Source organism: Etheostoma spectabile, chromosome 2 (genome assembly GCF_008692095.1).
Source record: "Etheostoma spectabile isolate EspeVRDwgs_2016 chromosome 2, UIUC_Espe_1.0, whole genome shotgun sequence".
NCBI lineage: Eukaryota > Metazoa > Chordata > Actinopteri > Perciformes > Percidae > Etheostoma > Etheostoma spectabile.
The window spans coordinates 13,949,369-13,969,041 of record NC_045734.1 but is presented as its reverse complement, the minus strand read 5'-3'; the positions used below and the strand labels follow the sequence as shown (position 1 = coordinate 13,969,041).

General features: G+C 42.0%; 2 protein-coding genes across 6 annotated transcripts in view; one reads left to right on the top strand and one right to left on the bottom strand.

Annotated features, from left to right (window-relative positions):
• Positions 1–12,551, bottom strand: part of ncapg (non-SMC condensin I complex, subunit G) — a 13,372-nt gene extending 821 nt beyond the window's left edge. For 2 of the 4 annotated variants that reach the window (XR_004334525.1, XM_032532658.1), the window contains exons 1-20: positions 12,479–12,551; positions 12,037–12,149; positions 10,975–11,214; positions 10,324–10,552; positions 9,927–10,072; positions 9,712–9,796; positions 8,663–8,855; positions 8,430–8,579; positions 6,542–6,682; positions 5,100–5,223; positions 4,779–4,868; positions 3,899–4,087; positions 3,657–3,767; positions 2,403–2,522; positions 2,051–2,287; positions 1,761–1,942; positions 1,441–1,606; positions 967–1,134; positions 321–444; positions 5–52 (exon numbers count right to left, since the gene is read on the bottom strand). Coding sequence is in view for 3 of the 4 variants with exons in the window: in XM_032532658.1 (XP_032388549.1) it covers positions 5–52; positions 321–444; positions 967–1,134; positions 1,441–1,606; positions 1,761–1,942; positions 2,051–2,287; positions 2,403–2,522; positions 3,657–3,767; positions 3,899–4,087; positions 4,779–4,868; positions 5,100–5,223; positions 6,542–6,682; positions 8,430–8,579; positions 8,663–8,855; positions 9,712–9,796; positions 9,927–10,072; positions 10,324–10,552; positions 10,975–11,214; positions 12,037–12,144 (2,851 nt within the window). In the remaining variant the exon portion in view is untranslated. Of the gene's footprint in view, positions 1–4; positions 53–320; positions 445–966; positions 1,135–1,440; positions 1,607–1,760; positions 1,943–2,050; positions 2,288–2,402; positions 2,523–3,656; positions 3,768–3,898; positions 4,088–4,778; positions 4,869–5,099; positions 5,224–6,541; positions 6,683–8,429; positions 8,580–8,662; positions 8,856–9,711; positions 9,797–9,926; positions 10,073–10,323; positions 10,553–10,974; positions 11,215–12,036; positions 12,150–12,340; positions 12,441–12,478 lie in introns of those variants that run through there. The other 2 variants (XM_032532671.1, XM_032532670.1) reach the window with 2 other exon arrangements.
• Positions 12,552–15,934: 3,383 nt separating this feature from the next.
• fam184b (family with sequence similarity 184 member B) overlaps positions 15,935–19,673 on the top strand; it is a 23,543-nt gene continuing 19,804 nt past the window's right edge. For both annotated transcript variants that reach the window (XM_032531218.1, XM_032531209.1), the window contains exon 1: positions 15,935–16,525. In XM_032531218.1, coding sequence (XP_032387109.1) covers positions 16,376–16,525 — 150 coding nt within the window. In that variant the 5' untranslated portion in view covers positions 15,935–16,375. The remainder of the gene's footprint in view (positions 16,526–19,673) is intronic.

Below are 19,673 nucleotides of genomic sequence, written 5' to 3'. Positions count from 1 at the left end.
TTACCTTTTTTGGCTCTCTTGGTAGATTTAGATGGATCATCTGTTGCCACCTCTGTGGAAAGATAAAGACAAAATTCAAATGTTTGCCGTTCCTCTCTGTGCTAGCTGTATTCCCGTCTTGACAGACACTGAATGGGATGTAGAGGCATTTTCAATACACTTAGAAAAATTCTCGTAATAAGACCTAATCCTTTTAAAGGAAAAGTTGACACAAACGTGCAGGGTGTAAATCTAGACACAGACAAAAAGCAACATTTGTTACAGATGCTCGGTGAGATGTCAGGTTGTCTTATACAGACTGTCAGTGTTAGCGTGTGTACCATCTGCATTGACGTCCAATGGTTGTAGTGCGCTGGCACTGAGGAGCTCAGCCTGTTCTCTTGAGTTGACTAGCTGATAAATCATTTTCTCCAGAGCACAAAGACAGACACGATCCTTCACCACCTGAAGAAAAGGAAGGGAAGAGGAAAAATTAAACATCAGGCCTTTCAAGAGGCAGATATATAAATACATCGAACAGCATGAGAGGCTGTGTGTTCTTGGGACGGATGTGGTACTAGGGACAGCAATGTATGTCGCTTTTTTGGTCCGGACTAAAATATCTCAACATTGGTTCAAATGATTGCCACGACATTTCGTAAAAGACATTACTGAATCCTACTGACTAGTAGTCCCCTGACCTTTCCTTTAGCACCACCATGACGTTCACATTTGTGGTTCTGAGTGAAATATCTCAGCACCTATTGGATAGAATGCCATGAGATTATGTTGCGCATTCATGTTAATTAACTAATTTGCATGCTAACACATGGAATTAATGGTTAACATTGTAAACGTTAAACCTACTTAACAACAGCATGTTAGCATTGTCATTGTGTTTGTAAGCGTTTAGCTTAAGGCATCACTGTGCCAAAGTACAGCCTCACAGAGACTAGACCCTGGTGTTGTGTGTTGTGGTGTCTGTACCTGTACAATTTGCTGCAGCAGCACCTGCAGGTCTTTCCTGACAGTCTCATCTCTGCTCAGCTCCAGGTTGCTTAGAGTCTTGGCATAGAGACGCACCTCAGGGGCTGTGGGGTCCCTCAACATCTCTCCACACATACGCACCGCCAAGTAGTCATGGACACACACCTCCTAAAGACATATTAACTCAAATTGTTTTTGCCTCATTGCGATGTCATGTTGAGCCTATCTTTAAAACATAAAATAAAAAAGTGTACTTAAACAATTGTAAATAGTTGGTTGCTAAAGTGAAATGAAGCATTCAAGAGAACAATTTGCAGACTTCATCTGTGATGAAGAAATGTTTATGCATTTGAGCTTTTCATTATATTGCTTTCTACCACAGAGCACCAGTAAAACCAAACACTAATAAGGAAACAACCAGATTGATCAGTGAGGGTTTTGGGAGTTCCCGGTAGTTGTGGGCATTTCTCTTACCTCTGTGTTAGCGGAGGCCTTAATAAGGGCACTCGGACGAGTCAGCTCGACAAGTAGCTCGACCACATTGTTAATATCCACCTCAGCCAGCGGAGAGGTGGCTGGAGCATTCATCAGAGTTCGAACAGTCGGCAGGAAGCCCTCCTCCACCACCTCCTGGTGGACCCTAATAAATACAGAGACCCTCCATATTAGTGTATTACATAACTTCACCCAGGCCAGTAATCACACTAATAACAAGAGGACAGGAAAGGCACAGGTGTAATAATTTAAATAACCACATAGCTTATGGTTTGCCAGCATATGTGTGCATGTGTGACCTGCTCTCGCGGGCGTAGAGCTGGAAAAACACGCCGAGGCAGTGGCGTAGCCGGGTGTCGTCCTCAGTGACAGGATTGTACCACAGCAGCACCAGACGGGAGAACATCTTGGCACTGGAGATACGGCCGGTGTACATTAATTTGGCCAGGCCCTCCGCTGTCTCTGTACGCAGGTCAGACACCTGAAAACACAGATTAATACAATAAAACTTTCTCTGGCTACTTTACACCCAGGAGAACGGGATACATACATATAGTTTGTTGAGTAAATATTTTACCCTCAACCTCACCTCACTGTCTAGGAACTCTGAAAGCATCACAAGTATACTCTGTGCAGTGTCCTCTGCTACATCTCCCTTCTTCTCGGCCACTGGTCCGTCCTCCTCCTGTCTGTCTGGTGACTGGGGGGGCAGGCCTGTCTGAGTAGCAGCTGGATCAGAGAGCAGCTGGAAGCCAAACAGCAACAGCTGGTCGATGATGGCCCGCAGAGCACAGATACGGATCTTTACCTCATCCAGCTGGGCAATCTGAGAACACAAACACGCACAAACACAGACGAACACACACACTGTTGTTAACATGTACAATAGGTATAAATGAATTTGAATGTTCGGTGGATAAAACACACGTGTATGACATTACCTGCAGCAGCAAGACCATGTGGGTTTTGGCCAGCTCCTTGCTGTGCAGGGTGCATGTCCCCAGACATAGCACGGCCATGTTACGGACGGCAGGGTGAGCATTTGCTATACTGGGCAGGACCTGACAGAGATGGAGAAAAGAGTGACATCCACCTTTTACTGACTGTACTTCACTCCATACTTCCACAATGTTTGCCAACATAAGATGATAAAAACAAAGAGCAAATAATCACAGAGGATTCAAAGGTTTCATCAAATGGTAAGACTTTGGATGTCATTGAAAGAAATGACTTTAATTGTAACGAGTTCAAAAGCTAAGAGCCATCAGTGACATTAGCTGTAGATGTTTTTCTTTTTTTAAAACACCAACTTTTTTTTAAAGATTTTTTTTTGTTGACAGTTAGGTGAGAAAGGGGGAAGCCACGCAGGAAATTGGCCCAAATCAGATTTGAACCCTGAACCTCTGCATTGGAGCAGAAACATGAAAAGTACATGTGCGCCTGCTCTACCACTGAGCCAACCTGGCCACTTAAACCAGTAGAGCCTGAGAGACAAGGTGGTAGAAAGTTGGAAATGCAAGTAAAACATTGAATTCATATACACTACCGGTCAAAAGTATGGGGCCACTTACAAATTTCCATTCCACTCGATGTTAAGACAATACCAGCTGATCTGAGTGGGGGGCTGATCTTAATCCAATATCTACATTGCCCATTATCAGCAACCATTCATCCAATGTTCCAAAGGCCCATTCTGTTCACTATCTGATATATTTAAAAAAAAACTAACGAGAAAACATGGGAGAACCCTTTGCAATTTATGAGCACATAATGTAATATGAAAACTGCTGCGCTGGTTAAAAACAAGGCACTGATCTCAACTGGTTTCTTTCTCATAATGGAGTGCAATGGAAATTTCGAAGTGACCCCAAACTTTTGACCGGTAGTGTACATACATACATACGAAAAAATATGCAGATGACTTTGTTATAATCTGTATTAATCCCTATGTATTAATATAGGGCTGCAACTAACTTTTCATTATCTTGATCATTTTTTTTAGTCGTTTGGTCTATAAAATGTCAGAAAATGGCGAAAAACGATAATCAGTGTTTCCAAATAACCCAAGAAGACATCCTCAAATGTCTTGTTTTGTCCGATACTCCGAATTTCTAGATCCAGTTGGAGCTTGTTAGCTGTACATCTACAGGAAGATTAAAATGAAAAATATGATCATGTGTGCAATGTGGATTTACCAGTGAGGACATTAAGGCACTTATAGTTGGACCAATTCGTGTCTTGAGGCTCATTTGCTTCAGCAGTTCTGCAAACATTGTTAGACACCTTAGAAGAGTCTCCGGGTCATTCTGGGAAAAAAAGTGAAAGCAAACCAAAAAGGTGTTAAGACCTTTCTTCATTTCTTTTCTAGGAGGAAAATCTCTTTAACTATGTAGGTTAAATGATTGAATGAGGCGGTGCCACCTGTGCGGCTACGTACCTTCTCTGTGCGGGTCTCCTTGTCCGCCGGCTGGCTGCTCTCAGCGATTTCCTGGATGATCTGGTTCCTGCGGTTCTCCAGCTCGGTGATGGCATCCTTCAGTTCTGCAGCACGGCTGAAGTCCTGGGTAGTGATACAGTCCTCCAGGGTTTGTTTAGCCTCCAAGATACTCACTTTCACCTCTGCTAGCTGGAGGGGAAACAAACAGCTGAAATACACTCTAGAGGATTCTTGACTGTTGAGATGGGCAACTACACCTCGACTTAACGGAAAAACACCACCCCCAGCCAGGCTCTGAGCCAGGTGACAAACCTCCATGGCCTACTTTGCCTTTACTGACTGAAAAAGGTAGAGCTGGCAAGCGAGCAGGTGCACAGAAGAGATGGAAGTCATACTTTTAGTGTCAGTGTTGAAAGATGGAGAAGTGAGCATTGACAAAAGTTGAGAGCAATCCCTCTTTTCTTTACTGTGTTCCTACTGTGTAACCACTGAGGTTAAAGAAGGGAAAATATGTTTCACTATTTAAAAAAGGGAAAACCACCATCTGCTAGCTGGAGGTACAGATGGATGGAATGTGAATAGAGCACAGAACAGAGAAGACTTGGGAAAAATAAGTTTGTTATCTCAATTTTAAAATGCGTAAACCTTTTTATATATTTAGTTATTTGTTTAATTCATAATAAAGGAAACCTGAATATCCATTTGTAAGATTCATTCTTTCTGTAGCTTTGTAATGATTGTAACTTTTTTACCAAATGCAAGTTACCAGTGTGCTAACATGGGGCATTTTCATCTATACAAAAAAAACAGTAAGGTATTTGGATGGGATTACTGAACCTAAGTGCTGCCGGGTGCTTTCAGCTGGCAGAGTGTTGCCCACCTGGACCTGCTGCCGGCGACTCATGTTCTCATCCACTGGCTGACTGTCCTCATTGATGGGTTCCCTCAGATCTGAGATGAGTTCTGCCACCTGTGGAACACAAAGACAGCTCATTTAGACATCAATCTCAATGGTAACGATAAACCCCACTGAATAGAAAATCTGTTTAATTATGTGACATTCTCCAACATAAGACCTTTAGTGGCATAGGACAGTTTGATTCACACATTCAACATCTGGAAATATTCACCTTCATTTTTGCCTAATTGGTCTGTCAACTAAATCTACGAATGGCACATTTAAGTGTAAAATGTAACTTACGGTCTGTATGCGTCTGTGGTCATCAGAAACGAGGGTGAGGAGTTTTTCCGTGAGAAGGGAGACAAGGGAGGATGGAGTCTGTGGAAGAGCCAACATCTCCTGCAGGACGGCAAACACGCGCTTCCTACAAAAGCATTACAACATTACAAGTCGGACTATAAACAAGCTGATGATAATATGTGGCAAACTGGGCAAAATAAAAGATTTTGCCACGCAAAAAACAAAATAGGGCTGGACACACATTACTGACACTAAAGATTTCTTACCCAACTAAATGTACACAAATTGCAGATTTTAATATATTGTCGGAATTTAAAATGTATTAAAACTGCAAATAGCTGCTGCGTCCCTTGTACCAAGGCTCAGCCCTTGCCACGTTCCTGTCTTCAGCTGTCCAATAAGAGGTGAAAAAGCCCCAAAAATAATCCAGTCCATAACTTTAACTAGACTGGTCTACCTCCTACATTGGTCCTGCTGTAACTCATCAGGCTAAAAATGAGGCCAGAAGTGAGTTAACACGATTAAGGAAACAAATAGCATTGACATATCTAAGAAACAGTGTAGCATTACATAACCTAAAACAGAATAACTACAACTTAGTTTCTAGTCCTTTTTTTTTTTTAAAGCCCCTTTCCTTCACTCCCAACTTTCAGCCTCATAACATTGTGTCCAAAAAGAAGAAGCACTTGTTCTCCCCGCTTGCCTTCATACCAGTCCTTTCCTCAAAACCTCTTACCGTCTCATCCACGCCTCTCTTAGTAGCCGAATAAACCGATACTACTCCTTTCCTCATTTAAAGGTCCCATCACGTGGTGCTTTTGGGATGCTTTTATATAGACCTTAGTTGTCCCCTAAGGCCATATCTGAAGTCTCTTTCCCAAAATTCAGCCTTGGTGCAGAATTACAGCCACTAGAGCCAGTCCCACAATGAGCTTTTCTTAGTATGTGCCATTTCTGAGTCTGTAGCTTTTTAGGAAGAAGGGGGGGGGAGCAAGGTGGTGGCTGGGGGTGTGGCCTTGACCAACTGCCACTTTGCTCATTTGAAAGCCATGATGTTTCTCTCTCACAGGTTGGCCAAATTCTCTGGGCGGGCAAAGCAGAGAAAGGGGAGGTGACCTTATGAGGTCACAAGGGGCAAGATTCCAGATCGGCCCATCTGATCTTTCATTTTCTTAAAGGCAGAGCAGGATACCTCAGGCTTGGTTTACACCTATCGCCATTTCTAGCCACTGGGGGACCACAGGCAAGAAGGGGGTTAACGCATATTAATGTTAAACAACCTCAAAGTGAAATTTCATGACATGGGACCTTTGAAGTGGTCGTATCTCTCCAACTCTCTCTCTCTCTCTCTCTCTCTCAGTAATGTCCCACTCCTTGCCCATTCCACATGTTTGTTACCTCACACAACATCAGTTCCTTATCTTAACAAAACAACTCTTTACCTGCCGCCCTCCTCATTGGTGTCCAGACATCCAATGAGATGGATGAGCTGTTGCGAGATGAACTCCTTGGTCATGACAAGCTCCAGCTGGTTAAAGTCAGCTCTCTGTTCCTCTGAGAGCAAAGGCACTGTCTTCAGATACCTGCAAGCGTCAAGAGACATACAACTCAGGGATTACAACAGCTCTCAGAGCATGCTCAGAGTAGATAAATGTTAACACAGCCACTAGGGAGCATTTCACACTAGAGCATCACATGTATTAGACAGGTAGTAAAACAGCAGAATGCTCCTACAGTGATGCATAAAAAGGATGCGACTCGGGTCCTAAAAAGTAGAAATGAGTACAGAAGAAGGCATACTGTGATTTATGTCAATATAAGATTATAAGCAACCAATTCAGAGTATATTCAGTGTGTAGTATTCAGTTTGGTTAAAGCTAATTTGAAGATGAAAGAAGGCTTTTTAGAAGTTTCTTAACCTCAATCACAATGTCCAGATGAAGGTTGTGGTCTAGCCAGCGAAAGCATAACTAGATCTATAAGAATACAACATTATTGGCACAAATAAACTGTTCTGTTACTGTATTCTAGGAGCAGTCTAGTATATTAAGTTCCAGTCTGCAGCTATATATCAAAGTAGTTCTAGTAAATTATCTGTTGGGTACCTGAGGCATGTTAACTTGATCACAGCTGTTTTTTTTTCAAGTGTCTGGCTTTGAGCATGTAAATTAAAAAAAGATAAGAAGAAATTTTCATATGAATGCTACACTTTAAAATAATTATCCAGGTTAAAGCTGAGCTGCATTCAGATACCCGAGTAACAACATGAGCATCATGGCTACTGGGTTAGGTGTTCTGTTCTGAGCATTACAAAGTTAACTACATTAACCAAATAATACTATTTTAAAGGTTAGGTTTACAATGTTTTGAAGGCCGTGTTAAAATTAGGGATACACCAATCATACTTTTTTGGCCCAAATATCATACTTGGGATTTGGGCTCTATGTCTCACTGTGTGGAAATGACTGGGATCATTTATTTATGTTTAACACAACATCAGGCTCGACTTAAACACTGTTTTTCTAACTTTGTAAAATGAAATGTAAGAAATGAATACATAGTTATGAATCTAATTAACTGTTATTTATAATTAAAATAAGAAATAACAATAATGAAGATATGAAATGAAGAGATCGGAACCATTGTCACCGATACCCGATCCAGCTTAATGAGTCAGTATCGGCTCAATGTCCGATCCTCCCTAAACAGTCGTTGGGCCCATATGAACAACATGAAAATGTTTTGCTCGTCTTCCCTCTTGTTCATGTGGGACATTAAAACATCCCCTTCTAATGTGCTTTCAATATAAGTGATGGGGGTCAAAATTCACAGTCCTCATTCTTTGCAAAAATATATTAAAAACTTTATCTGATGTAAATATGAGGCTTCGGCAGACTGAGTCCTGGTGTGTGTCCATTGTCCATGTCATTTCCATTCTTCACATTCATTTCTATGGGCTGAGTTGCAGTGAAGGAACAAAAAAGGTTAAACCTACTTGATTTGTGTAACTCAGTCTAAGAAATATTAACTTTGGATAAAGTTTTGCATGTGTTTTTGCATGGAAGAACTGGATGTTTGTCCCAGCTTCAAAACAGGAGGAATCTTTACAGCAAGACCAAACCGTTTCAGTGTTCATATGCGCACCTAACTATTGTTTTAAGACACTTGAAAATTGTGAAACCATCCTTTAACTACAAGAATTAATCACTGTAAAGCCTGTTGCTGCTAATCAATTCTCTGGTCCAGAATATTCTCTGCGGTAGGGCTAAAATATTCAGCAGGCAACAAGAAAACTATCAATGTAATCCAGTGTACGGTCTCTTCTCTTACCCGTAGAGGTAGTCTGCATAAATGGCAGCGTCTGGTAACACTTGCTCCAGTATTTCATCACCATCTTCTCCTTTAGCCTTGATGAACTCATACAGAGCTCTCCAGTAAAGCACATTCTCACAGGACAGAGAGTCCACTGGGATCAGCTTCCTGTTGTAAACACACATAACCTTTAACTTCAGACGATTTATTAATTATGTGACAACATGCGAGAGCCAGATTTTGAAGTATACCTGTTGTCGAGCTGCACTCTGTTCTGCAGCAGTTCTTCAGTAGGTGTGCCTTTGAAGATGGCTTTCAGTGTGTCCAGAGCTGTTTGGGCACAGTTCTCTACATCCAGCCTGTGGAGCAGCTCAATGACGTTACCATCCAGCCGAAGCATCCAGGACTGCAACATGCGAGAACAAACCACCTCCCTCACCGCTTCTACAACACACACAGACAATCTGACATATTAAATAGCCACAATGGAATTTAGAGCTGAAACAATCATCAATCAATCATTTCATGATAAACAGAACATTACTCAAAAATGAATAGTTGTTTTAGAATCAGAAAAGCCTTATTGCCAAATACGTTTTTTCCTTTAACACATACAATGAATTGGTTTGGGTGTTGTAGGTGCATGTCACACATTTTCTAAATATAATAAGGTTAAGAAAATAGTTTTAAAACATAAACATGCGCGCACGCACACGCACAGTATTAAAAATGAAAATAAAAGATCTTTTGTTCTTTTTTTATAAATCACTGGTTGCAGCAACTCCAATGTGAAAATGTGCACTTTTTTTCTGCTGGTCAAAACATTTAAAGACCACACCTTAGACAGTAATAAATAGTGGACATTTTTTTTTAGTCATCAACTGCACAATAAGTGAACAGATTATCTTCTAATGAAAAATGTTTTGTTTTTTGCAGCTTTAATGGAAAAGCTGAAAGTGCAAGTACATAAAAAGTGCAAGTACAAAGTGTCTGTGTAAATGTAATGTCACCCACACACACACACACACAACACACACACAAAACACACACCCACACACACACACCCACCCACACACACACAACACACACAACACCACACACACCCACCACACACACACACACACACACACACACCACACACACACACACACACACACACACACACACACACACACACACACACACACACACACACACACACACACACACACACACACACACACACACACACACACACACACACACACACACACACACACACACACACACACACACACACACACAGGAAAATCATTATTACCCGAGGTGTCATGGAGACCCTGCTGCAGTAGACTAACTCTCTGTGCGATGGTCAAAGCTTTAATGTGAACTTTGTCAGCCAGAACCTTAGAACAGATAACAAAAGATGAAAGTTTAAACACAACCTTAAACAAGAACGAGTGTTCAGTCAGATCAAGACAACAACTTCATTATGTTGTTATTTGTTGATGAACGTTTGACTGCATTTGTAGCTACCTGGTAGGCTAGCTTGCGGACATTCTCTTTTATGTCCCGGGTGCGTTTGAGCACTTTAGGGAGGGTCCGAGGGGACATCGCAATGCAGGAAAGAACGGCACGTCGCACCTCAGCATTAGTATCATTATCCAGAATCAACATGTACGCTGAACAGTGGAAAGAAAAAGAGCATTAGACAATCAGAAGGCCAATGACAAAAAGAAAGTTTTAAAAACATACTGTAAATATAAAAATAACACACAAAAAGGCTACTCCAAAGAGTGGTGATTAAAGACTATACTAAGATTAAAAGTCACACTCTACCAGTGGGAATGGGCGTTTCCACTTTCTACATGGTCTTGTAGTGAGTGTGTTCTGTCAAATGAAAAACAGTGTAAGCAGGGATAGAAAAACAAACCATTGATGGTTGGGCAGTCAGGATCCTTTGGCTGTTGTAAACGCGTCATGGCCAAAGCAGCCTGAATCCTTACATTGGGGAACTTGTCAGTGACACGGACCAGCATGGCTTGGTGGATGCGATCAAAGAGGTCATCGTCTATCTGGGCATTTTCCGCCATGCTGCCAAGCAACTTGTTGATCAGCTGGCACACACGAAAACGCACCGCATGGCTATTGGCTTTATGAGACTGAGAAGAAAGGAAGGCAGTCCAAACAGTTTGGGAGAAGAAGTGGAAAAAAGAGGAGCGAGACAGGATTGGGGAGAAACAGGCCGATAAGAGTGGACAAGGATCAAAGGAAAAAGGACAAGCGGGACAGAGAAAAAAGGGTTGCATGCCAAAGGAAAGAGTAGGAGTGAGAAACAGATGGGAGTCCAACAAGAGGAGAGAAAGGAGACAGATGGGACAGGACAAAATCAGATTAAGAGGCAGCAGACATCAATCACACCAAGGTTTCACTGTACAACAAATTATCACAACAAAGTCAGAGAGGTTTTTTCATTTTTAAAGTTTGTTGCAAATGATAAACATGTAGCTATCACAAAGTTGATCTCTAGTAATTATTTAGTATACATAGAACAAACATACACTCATGTAATAAATGTGTATACCTCCAACAGGAAATTGAAGATGAAACTCAAAAATGGATGATCATCCTCAGCATCTTCTTCTTCTTCTTCTTCTTCTTCTTTTTCCTCCTCCTCCTCCGTTTTAGGTGGAGGCTGGAAACTTGTTGCGAACCTCACGACAAACTCTATGACATTTTCAACTGCAGGTTCACGCTTGTAGACAATCATGGCGTACTTCAGGTAGTGGACAAACTCCTCATGGAACAGCGTCTTGTCCTCAAGCTGGTTGAGGAGATGGGAGGATGTCATCAATCCCAGGTGACAGAGAGGATGCAAACCAGGAGAAACAACAGTTGAAAGAATACGGTGGAAACGGGCAATATGTGAAACCAAGTCATGAGTTTTGCAATTTCCATTTACAACAAAATACACACATTCCAGACCTCTCAGGTCAACAGGAGGTGCATTGCTCTCCCTTCTCTTCATTGAAGCCTCTGTGTTTACAGGTTTGTGGTGATGTGCAATGTGCTATAGCTGCAAAAAAAAATCTGTTTGGTACGGCCAGTTTGTTTTGTTTTGTCATGGTTCATGTGAGCAATAAACATTACATAAAAAATTGTCATTCGTATTTTTCCCCGAATCGTGCAGGCCTAGTCAACAGGCTAGCTTACTGACCCAAGGGTCTAAACAAAACACAGAGAAGCAGCTTTCAGTTTATTTGCACCACATATTTATAACACACCTTTAGAAAACTTAAGGTCTGCGCCAACTTAAATACTTCTGAGTGGTGGATTTAAACTTTTCTATTTTATTTGATTGTTCTGTGTTTTTCCATTTAGATTATTTTTATCCTACTTATGTCTTTTTTTGCCTCGTGTTTCTTATATATCATGTTGGGAATGGCACTGTTGTTGAAAGATGGTCTACAAATAAAATTGCATTTCCTTTTTTATGTGTAGATTTAGTGATTTTAATCATAATAACACTACAGCCTTTACCATAACCAACTAGCTGCGCGCGCGCGCACGAGATGCGGTGTTATGTCTAATGAAACAGAGACAAAAGTACATATAATAGCTTCACATATCAACACACAGCACTTACCTTGTTGTAGCGGCTGTTCAGGCTTGCCACCAGCTTTGCCTTGTTATTGTGGCCCTTCTGAGCGCGCTGAAACGCCTCTTTAATGTCTATTTCACTGTCTGCACTCATCTTTCCTTCGCAGAAAACCAAAATAAAAGACAGAATCATTCAGAGTCATTCAGCAGCATGAACTTTCCTCACCGTAACTAACACCTCCCGTAACGTTTTAACTGAATGCTAACGGAAGCAGCCGGTGGTTTCTCATTAGCTAAAGGCCCCTCCTCGATCCAACTACCACAGAAACAAGGGCAGAAAAACAACACACCATAGCTACGTAGTGCGGGATGAAATTCCCTAGAGACACGTTACATCATCATTTTTTAGCATATCAAAGCAGACATTTTGTTTTACTGAATAATCTTAATAATAATTAAAAAAAACATCGCAACTTTTAGAAATGTACCTTCTCTTCTTCTTCTCACAACACTGCCGCCTGTTTTCAAACAGTCGTGTGCTCTCGCGATAACTGAGATTGCTAATCACGTGGGCATGTCTGTAATGACGTTCAAAGCCTTGATTCATTGCCCTGAATTTTGCCTGCCAGGCGGCTCTACTCTAGTCCATGTTCAGGTTCGATAATGAACTACAAAAGTAGCAGAGGTAAAACACATCAATTAACTGATCAATCAATTAGTCAAAAATTAATCGGCAACTTTTTTGATAACTGATGAATCGTTTTATTATTTATTATTATTTATTATTTTTAAAGCAACAGCAACTATGTGAATGTTTGCTGCCTTTTCTGTTTTCTTGTAAACTGGACATTTTAGGGTTTTGGACAATATTGCCCAAAATCAGAAAACATGTCAGAAAACTGAACATTTTTCACTGTTTTCTGACATTTTACAGATCAAATAATTATTTGATTAATTGAGATGATAACTGACAGGGATCTTATTTTTTTAAGCATTCAAAGTCTTTTTTAATGAGCTTATTGATTATGCCGTTTATTAATAGTGCTGAAACAGCCTATATTCTAAATTGCTTTTTAAATTAACATTTGGCTTGCTGTACAAATGTTTGTAGCCAATAAAACACCCAGCTGTGTACTCCAACAGAAGGGACACAGAATTGTGTGAAAACAATTAGTTTACACACTTACATTAGATATACTGTGTTTTGTTGAATTGTTGTAACTTAACATTTAAAAACATGGACCAAATAATCATGTGGCTTAATGGTTGGTGGATGAAAGAAATCAACAATCACTAATCTGATAGTAGGCTATTTCATATTCCACATTTGAGCCATATTAGTCTGCAACCCCTCTGTTAGTGTTATGATGTCCAAGGCTGCAGCTGCCCGGCAGCTGTGGAGTGGGCACAGCAAACAGATCACCCGTGGGAAGGGCATCTCCACAGGCAGACAGGGTGCCTCGTATGGCCTTGTAACAGCCATCTATCTCTGGAAATCAATTTAATATAGATGGTAGGCTACTCTGTCAGGCTTCTGCTTAAGACCTGCGTATATGTGGGCATAGGATTATCTGAGAGGTGTATTATTATATTAAATATTTAAGCTGGTGGATGCAGAGGCCAGACGTCTCTCCATTAGTCCATACACATGTTGTGTCATGAGCCAAAAAGATGTGAAAATGGCAGTTTGTGAAATGGTGATGTTATTCAATCTACTGATTCGTGTACAGGGACACGATTTTCTCGCTTTTTTCGTGGTGGTGAACACAAGTGTTAAACTAGGCTACTGTATTTCAATGGGAAGCATCTTCCGTGATAACAGCATGATTACGGTAGCGAGCAGCAGGCCTATTGAAAAGGTGAAAATCCATGAGGATGGTTGGGGTGGTGGATGGGTCAAACAACACAGGACAGGACAACACAGGTCCCTGGAGACCGGGCATTGAGTCCCGCCTATGGCAGTTCCTTTCCTTTCTTCCTTTTCTTTCTACTTCTCCTAACCACAACCGTCCCATGGTTGTCGCTGTCTCCTGCGTGTGACGGTTCCTTTCCTTTCCTAACCACAACCGTAACGTTGTTGCAGCGTGTGCCACGTGTGTGGGTCCATCCTGTTGTTGCCGGTGTGTGGCGTTTGTTCATATCTCGTTTGTTGTTGACGAATCAATAGATCAAAATGACGTGACAAGCGCTTCTCTCTGGGCACTTGAACTTCAGACATCCAAATGCTTTCCAGAGAGTTACAACCCCTGTGTAAAACTGTTTAAACATTCAATCATCAAACTACCATTTCTCATTACCTTGCGATATTTATAGTCTGAATAGCTCCAATAAACACAGATATAACATATATAGGACAATCCTTGTGACCAAGGCTGGATTACAAACTGGCCGAAGCAGACAAAATGGGCCCCACCTCTAGGGTCCCCTGCAGCTCCAGGTTCACCATACGTGCCAAATGGTTTGTAATAATTAGATGAATTGCAAATTAGTTTGGGGAAATGCCCAACTGAAGAACACACAGTAAGCCTGGTGCTGTGTTATCATCTAATTTTGGGGCATGTCTCAAGGCCTCAGTATGTTTCAAACAAACCAGGTCATAAGCAAGGTTGTCGTAAGATGTGCCATCAGACCACCTATCAGGATAGAACTGTTTATAGCTGCTTCAAATGGCCCCACTCAAAGGCGGGGTGAAACACCTGCCATCTGCCTCCCCAATCTCTTTTCAAGAACTGTGTGTCTTTTGCATTTTTTCTTCACTCAAACGCAATAAATCGTGCTAATAACACGTACTTTCGGACAGTCTCTATGAACAGTAAAAAAAAAGAGAGCTTGAGAGACAATTGCTGCGTGGGTATGATTGTCAGATTGTTGGTTTTAAAATGTTTGTTGGATACAAGCTGTTGTATCCAACAAACTGTTGTGCCTCACATGGCATGATTCTGATTAAAGTTGTGTTTATTGAAATGACCCTAACTGACACAGAAAATGTGTGCCCAGATGTTATTGCAGCATAGAAGGTTCTCTAGTGTAGTCCGCTGTGTACACTGTACCGGATGAGGACTTGGAAGTGGGAGGGAACACAATACGGGGCTGGTGGGTGAATGGGGTTGGTGTTACAGTGACCTACAGTCTATGATAGCTATTTCTTCCCCAGAGGCCTCATGACAGGTTAATACAACCATGTGGCTGTGAAGGCACTACACCGATTTTACAGATCACTCATTATGAGGAGTTACTCAGCTGGTGAAGACAGTCTTTTATGGCTCTGAATGATCTATATCAAGTTCGAGAAAATAAATCAGAAACATATATATATATATATATATATATATATATATATATATAAGAGAGAGAGAATAACTCAGATATATATACATATATGTTTTATCTCATCTTGATTTCGAAAGGGACAACCTATTTGTCTCCAGCAGAAAGACGGCTTGGACTTTGAAAATGTACCAGGCAATGAGGGTCTAATGAAAATATGTTACGTGAGTTGCATTATGGGAAGTGTTTTTTACCTTTATCGATTTTGGTCATTCTTTAATGTCTTGCAAGTCCCTCAGTTTTATGGAACTACAAAACTAAATTGCTGAAGCCCTTTAGAGTTAGGGGTGTTAGACAATGGTGCCAATAATTGATCGTCTATATGCATTGAATAGGCTACATTTTCACAAGTGTGTTGATTTCAGAGATAAATCCTTTTGAAACCTTTTTTTTTTTTGCTATGGCAGTTCAGCCAATAGCCTACTAGCGTAGTCGGCTAATAAAACAATAGTAGCCTTTGCTATAAAATGACCGTTCTTTAAATAAAAGAAATACGCAGCAGTTAGAGCCTATTTTTATCTGATTAATAGTAAAAGAGAGACCCCCTCCCCTCCCCACGGTGATTGATACAGCAGCGCCGGTAGGGGCGGGGCAGCACTGCAGCAGTGCGCCTCTCGAGCTGTCTCCGGTATGTTCCATATGATACACGCGCCCCTCTCCGCCCCTGCCGCGAGACAGGTGGTTGGACGATATGCCTTCATCCTCGAGCGCTCCTTCTTAGAATAAAAAAAAACAGCCTATCTGTTGACAGCAGGAAAGGGTCGGTTGGCGCGAGCGCGTCCCCGATGGACTTCCAGCGTGTGACCTCCGCGATCACCGGGCGGACAGCGGGAGAGGGGGGCAACTACCGGAACGCACGAGGAGAGCCCCGCCGATCTAGAACCAAATGTTTTCCAGCGAATCGCTCGAGCTGTTGTTTACGGGAGGTGGTCTGCCGACAGAGGAATGAGAGGCACGAGTAAAAAGTTGACACGATTTAGGTGGGAATTTTCATCTGTGAGGCGGCAGGATCATTTGTGACTATCCACCGGTCTGGGAAGTTCCCTGGGGGGTTTATTATGGCTTCAGGCGCCGGTAAGGCTGCACAGCCCCTCGGGCCGGGCTCCACCGTTAACGGGACTGCGGCAGAGTTCCCGAACATCGAACAGGAGCTGTACGATTACCAGATGCACAGCAAGATGTGCAAGAAGATCGCTCAGCTCACCAAGGTAAAAACCTGCATGTGACACCGAGAGGAGAGAGGCGCGCGGCATACGCTGCCAGGCTGATTGGATGATCTGATGGCTGCCTCACTATCTGCCATCACACCCAAATGTAATTAGGCTACATAGTGAGAAGGCGACCTGCAATTATCCTGTAGACTATATTAGAGAGACACTAAGAGATACCACAGCAAAAATGTAAATTATTATATGATTGGAATCATAAATAGCCTAAAAATGGATCCAAAGAGATTAAAATAGCTAAGAAATACCCCAATAAGAGAAGTATTTTGTAAAACAAAATATTAGACACTATAAACTCATTCGTGCTTAAATACCGTTACAGATGTGCTCTTTGTTACAAATCAGTATCTCTTGGGATAGGCTAATGATTGGAAAACTTGGATCAGGGTTGATTCGTCTTCGTGACTGACACAGTAATCAGACATTAGCGATCACTGAAAGATTTAGGCTGCAGATCTTTAGTGATTTGAGAGCCAAACGGCAGCAAAGGAGTGATGCAATTATCAGTCAATTTATGGATTAGCTTCGCCGTGCATCACTTATAGTTTAGACGGTTAAATGTCAAACAATTTAAAGACAATTGCACATCTCAAAGAGTGCATGAATGCCAGAGCCCAAAATAATGTTTCTCTGTCTGACCAACAGATAAACAAGGTATTCAAATGTAACAATTAACAGTGATATTAAACAGATGAAAGCAGCAAACCCCAACATTGAAGAAACTGGAACCACCAAATATTTGTAATAAAAATGAATGAATTGATCAATCAATAACCTTTTATGAAATGATTATAACCATTTCTTTATTAGCATCAGACATGATGTGTACATCAGTGTGCAGGCAGGGGTTGCAGCAGCAGTATGCATTGGCTTTTCTCTCTCTGGTGCACAATAATGCTTACAGAAGCAGGGCATGACCCACCGCTTGTTGAGCTATAACAATTACTGATGACTGGGCAGTTCCCATCTTCCCTTAAAGGTTCACCTCTGTGTAGCCTGCAAGGTGTGTGTGTGTGTGTGTGTGTTTGTGTGTGTGTGTGTTAGTGTATGTGTATGGTGCAGAAGCATATGTGTGTAGGCTAATACAACCTATTTGCCATGTGTTGTTCAGAAAGCTTTTTCTCAGAAGCACGCGCACACGTGCGCACGCGCACGCGCGCACACACACACACACGCACACGCACACGCACACACACACACACACACACACACACACACGCACGCACACGCACACTAAGATGACACAGATGAGGGGTCAGCACTTGTGTCTGTGCTTGTTAGGGGAACTTGCCTTCTTCAACCTCTCTCTGCTCTCCACTCCTTCCATGCTAATGAAAAAGAAGCCTGGACTTGTTTCTCTCTCTTGAAACTTTGCGCAAGCCCTGCCAGTCCGCTTTAGGTCTTTGATGACCACAGGAAATAAACACGAAACCCAGAGCGCTGATGAAATATAAGAATCATCAAATTCGATATTTGGTGTAAGCATTTTCTCTGAGCTTTGGGATGCTGGGCATGTGACACATGGTTTATGTAGTGTGGAGTGGAGAGGAAGCAGGAAATGGGTCAGCTGTGGCAACCTTATATATTTATTAACCTCTGCTCTCTGTGTGCATGAAGGAGGCTGACACACATTCAGTCATAGACTTGTAGGCTACTCAACACACCTCCTCACGTCGGCCTGTTCCTCTCTCACCCAGTCCCCCATCCTCACTTATGCTTGACTTACACAGCTCCCTTCTCCCCTCCCTCACATCGCCCTTCCTCCCTCTCTCTGGTCCGCCCTGGTTGAATGGGTGCTGCTAAAGATAAACCAGTAGCATGTTGTGTTTACATGAAAGAACAAGCCAATGGGAAGAAAGCGAGAGCTGACCCTGTCAGGCCAGCTGTTGTGAATGTTCTCATAAGCTTGTGTGTTAACAGACATGGACACACCCACATGAATACACAGAAGAGAGTAGTCTCTTTACGTGATTCACAGATATCAACAGTAGCATATTAAAGTGTGTCTTTGTGTGCACATATTCGCCAAAGCTTTTGTTTGGCAGCTCTAATTCTGTGTGTGATTTCCTGTACTTATCTAGCTTACACTGTCACAATGTTCCCTGCTTTGTAATCCAGCAAACCCGGTACCCTCTTTGATATGTGTAGAGGTGTGTGTGTGTGGGTGGATGGGGGGCTGATGTAAGAGAAAGAGTGTGCATGCTTGCTTGTCTCTTTGCCTAACCTCTCCTCTGCGCACCAACCATTCACTCTACATCTCACTCCAGTTTCAACAAGCCTCATCCTGGCTCTCTTTTACACTGTAGACAGAATCCTAATTTTATGCTTTGCTGACTATGAAGTTATTGTCAATAAGCATGGGCACAGGCTTGTGAGGCTACATGAAAAACATTATCGACCGGCAGGATCAATATGGGATTTACAGTAGCAAGAGGCTCTCATTGCCACTCTCTGACTGAGCTGCCATGACAAGTGTCTTGAGAATTTATACCCCAAAAAGCTAAATTAAAGTGTGACTATTTAAGATTTTTTTTTTTCAAGCCATTGCAAAATTTGTTTATTCAAAGCTGATTAAGCCAATCAGTTCCACAAAACTCCCTTCTGTATTTCTCAGTATGGTTATGTTTACAAAATAGTTTAGTCCGGCGACATTCGTGCATAGCAGCCCGAGTGGTGAGAAAGGACAACATGGGAGGTAGATTTTCAACAATCACAAATGGGTGTAACATTTGGGTGTTCACATTATTTTGGAAATGTAACATACCTCCAGGTGTGGGAATGCTTTCTAAATTGTCCTCTCTCTTCCTTTCTCCTGCTATACTGGATTTACCTCTTAACCTTCTTGCTCTCCCTCTCAAACTGGCCTAAGAGGACAGCCAACAACAGCACACACACTCCCCTTAGAGCTTGCCCCCGATTCAGTGTTTGACTGGCAGGACAGAGAGAGGCGGTTTTGTGATTAGGATTTGGACAGATGTCACATCCATCATTGATAGATGTCGCTGAATTATTAGAAATACATCTTAGATCAATGGAGATTGACAAGTGTATGTGCAGGAGAGAGGTTGTGTCATGCGCACCCACCCACACGTACACACACACACACACACACACACACACACACACACAC